We start from the raw sequence: 3,818 nt of genomic DNA, 5'->3' as shown, positions 1-3,818 counted from the left end.
AAGATAAGGGATCTTATTTGGAAGAGATGAAAAAAAAAACCATTCTACTATAATCATTCTTTTATTCTCAATCGAGGAGGCAAAAGTATATTTTTTTTTTCCTTGAAGATATCGATTGAGAAATAATGAGAATAGTCAGGAGAAGGCGACGGATGTAGACTACCCCAACCATAGATAGATCAAGTTTACACCGAGAGGATAGTCGGCCACTCAGGTTTGCTTATTTTTTCCCTCTCACCGTGCTCTTTTTGAAGATTAAGTGTTTCAGCACCAAGATCGGAGGTCGCCATATTGGCTTTAAAAAGTGCTTAATCGGGGAGGCAGCATGTGAGGACGGACTTTTTCAACACTAGTGATGAAATTAAGTTGCCTCTGCCCAACATGTTATAGGTAGACCCCACATCACGTTGTATGGTCATGGATCAAAACTCGAGTCGTTTTATAAACTTTAGAGGTTTTTAGGGCATGGTCGATCGGCTATGTACCATGGTTGATCAACCATAGCTAAGTTAGATGACATGTAATTAAATGAATTAGTTTTCTGAGTAGGTCATGGCCGATCACCACCGACATAGTCAATCGACTATGTCGTCATTTATGGGAGTTTTCCCACAACTCCCTGAGTTCAAGGCACTCTATAGAAAATTGAGGAGAGAGAGAGAGTAAGGCACGAATTATAGAAGGGAAGATGGGCTTCAGAAGTTAGGGATCAGAGATTCAGAAGTTAGAGAGAGTTTTACAAAAGACAGAGCTTTTAAAAAGAGAGAGTGAGAGTAAGTGGAAACCGAGTTTTTTGTTGATTTTACTTGGGTAAACACCAAATCAAGGGTAGAATCATTTGTAATAGGCAATGGCATGTTTATAATCATCACATTAGCACATTTCATTCTATTGTAATCTAATTTCACCAAATTAAGTCACTCTTCATGGGTTTCGGCTGTCGGTTCCTGTTCGATTTCGTTCGTGAGTCCGCGTCTTTCCAAAGCTGGCTCAAAGCTCGGAAGGTAAATCTCTAAAGGGTTTAAAAGCCTCTCTTTTGGTGTTTATGTGTGTTTAATTCATCTTTTTTTAATGCTACTTCTGGAAAATGGAGAAGAAAGTTTGGGAATTTGTGAAGATGGATGATCGGCCACCTACTATAGACGATCAACTATGGGTCTAGACGCCCCGAAATCTGCTTGTTTTGTTTTACCATAGCCGATCAGCTTTGGGTTGTTCATGCTGTTTTCGTTATTTTTCAATTCCAATAGATTAAAATGACCATTTAAATGTTTTACACGTAATACTCGATTAATTACGGGATAACGGGTTTAGAAAAAAAATTAACCCACTGGAATATATATGTCTAGGGTGCGGATTGAATGCAATGTTGATGTGCTAGTACTATAGGATATGACTGAGTCGTATTTTATCGAGTCTGGCGTCGTAGTATAAATACGAAGACATGTCCCAATGTCTTGCAACTAACGTTTATCTGTCTTGCAGATTTAATAGATTTGTTTTTTTAATGGATAATAGATTTGTTTTCAGACTAAAATAAATGTATAGGATTTTCACGTAAAAATTGTGATGTAATTTATAATTCTACATTTATTGGTTGCTTTTGTGTGGTGCATGTATATAAAATTGAAAACGGATTAGATCAAAATTGGTATTTTAAGAGAAGTCAATTGTATTTTGAAGCTCTGTTCTTTCCTTAGCGGTTCTGATCAGCCTATTTTCTTCTTACTCTGATTTGAAGTCTTAAACATTTGGAAATCTATCAAAAAAATCCCAATTGGACCATAAAAAAGTAGTATATCTTAATCGGAGAACTTGAAGGTCTGTAATTCACCATTTTCTAACTCCAAAACCCAATTCGACCATACAAGTATCCATTCTTAAAAATGAATATAATATAGCTATAGATGGTGGTGGGACAATGTTTTTTTTTAGAGGAATTTGAAGATTAGAAAATGAATCTGTTGTTGTGACATGAAATTTGTAGGTTCAAAGGAATTATTAAATAGAACTGTTTAAGGAGATAATAAAGAGAAGAGAATGATTACATAAAGTAGTAATAGAATAGAAAAAAAGTTTAGTGAGATATGAAGGATTGAAGTAGTTTCTTGGCGGATGGACCTTTAGTCCTAATGTAAGTTCTGTAGTTATGAAAAGTCATAGGTTGATAAAGAGCAGGGGTTTCCTTTGTTACAAATTGTTGGCAAGGCTGGATGATTAAGTCGCTTCTAGGATTGTAAAACATGGCTAGAGAGAGTCTGTCTTTCTTTGAATTGACTATGACCCTGTGCTCTACACTCTTGTATATAGAATTGGTTAAAACCTGCATCTGATCTCCTATGTTGATGATAAAGGCATTGGGTAGGGGTTTAACGGTGAGCCAATTGTCTTCTCCTTCTCCAGGGACACGAACTTGGAGTCCTGACACCTCATGGTCGGGAAGTAGAATGGTGATACCACCAGGATCTGAGTGGGGAGATAGACCTAATGTAAGGTCTGGCTGAGGACACTTTGGATAGAAATTGACCCTAAGACATGCACCAATATCATCATCATCACCACCAAAAGCCTTTAGTAGATGATTTTCATCCAATCCAAGGTCATTTGAGAATATCCTCATAAGTTTTCCACCAAGTTGAACTAGTTGTTCTCCGTATTCAGCTACCAAACCCCTGCATGAGGAAGGGCAGTTGTTTTGACTTGGGATAGAATTAAGAAAGAAATAATCACTCCAATCAAGAATAGCTCCTTTCTCAACACCCAAACGACTTCCATAGCCTTCATAAGTACAAGGAGAGTTAGCATACAGCTGCTTACTTTCAAGGGGCAAATTGAAGAAGTCACGCCACACTTGACGAATGCTCTTCAACAATTCAGGCCTCACACCATGATTTACTATCTGAAAAAAACCCCATTCTCTGCTAGCCTTTGAGATGCTTTGTAGGGTCTCCTCACGCACACCTTCATCCTCTGAAAATGCATTCTCCAAATTTATAACTGGGATATTCATTTTCTTATTCTTGAATGCCCGATATCGATGTGCAACTGGCTTTATGTAACGTTCTGGTATTTGCTTAATCCCACTTTCCGCTAACGATTGAACTCGAACCACCGGTTCTGGCCAACTTTCCATTTCTTCTTTCTTTTAACTCAATCATCCTTTTCCTAATTCCACCTCCTATTTATACCCATTTTTACCCGTCTTTCTTTTCGGCGCCGTGAACTCTTTCTTTTCCTCTCATTATATTAATATAATATAAATGCTAAAGGACAAAGAAACAAAACAAAATAAATTATTACTATTAGGACAACGTGGAAAACAAATTCACTTAGACACCTATGGAACACCCTAACTTCACAAAATTGAATCTCCCGCACATCAATTAATATTAATGACTTGCCATAAAATGTAATTCACTCTTATTGTGGACACTTGAGTATTTAATTAAAGGTTAGGCTACGTTTACTTTATTTTTGACAAAATAAGTTTTACTTTGTTTTTTCCATCATTGGATTGTGACGAACTTTGACAAAGTAAGCTCATCCAATGATACTTTACTTTGCCAAAAACAAAGTAAGCATAGAAAGCATCAAACTTTCTACCATTGATGTGAATTTAATATATTACACAGATGTCAACCATTCAATAGATATTGAGTAGTTTATTAAAATAAGGGATAAAATGTAAAAATATTTTTAATGTTGGCAATCAAGAGCAATTTTATCCCTAACGTTGACAAGTTTGATCAATTTCAGATATTATTATAAAACACAGATATTTTATTTTTTTATTATGAATCATGCATATCAACTCGTTT

The 3,818-nt window shown here is 36.1% G+C and overlaps 1 protein-coding gene across 1 annotated transcript; it reads right to left on the bottom strand.

Annotated features, from left to right (window-relative positions):
• Positions 1-1,802: 1,802 nt before the first annotated feature.
• Positions 1,803-3,165, bottom strand: LOC136205240 (jasmonate-induced oxygenase 2-like). The gene has a single exon (XM_065995751.1). The coding sequence runs from the start codon at positions 3,131-3,133 to the stop codon at positions 2,078-2,080; it is 1,056 nt and encodes a 351-aa protein (XP_065851823.1). The 5' UTR covers positions 3,134-3,165; the 3' UTR covers positions 1,803-2,077.
• Between the last annotated feature and the right edge of the window lie 653 nt (positions 3,166-3,818).

Source organism: Euphorbia lathyris, chromosome 9, assembly GCF_963576675.1.
Source record: "Euphorbia lathyris chromosome 9, ddEupLath1.1, whole genome shotgun sequence".
NCBI lineage: Eukaryota > Viridiplantae > Streptophyta > Magnoliopsida > Malpighiales > Euphorbiaceae > Euphorbia > Euphorbia lathyris.
Note: the sequence above shows the minus strand (reverse complement) of the source record. Positions and strands in the feature narration are given on the sequence as shown.

Coding starts and splice junctions, on each gene's coding strand:
- LOC136205240 (XM_065995751.1), bottom strand. CDS start 3,133: ATGGAAAGTTGGCCAGAACCGGTGGTTCGAGTTCAATCGTTAGCGGAA.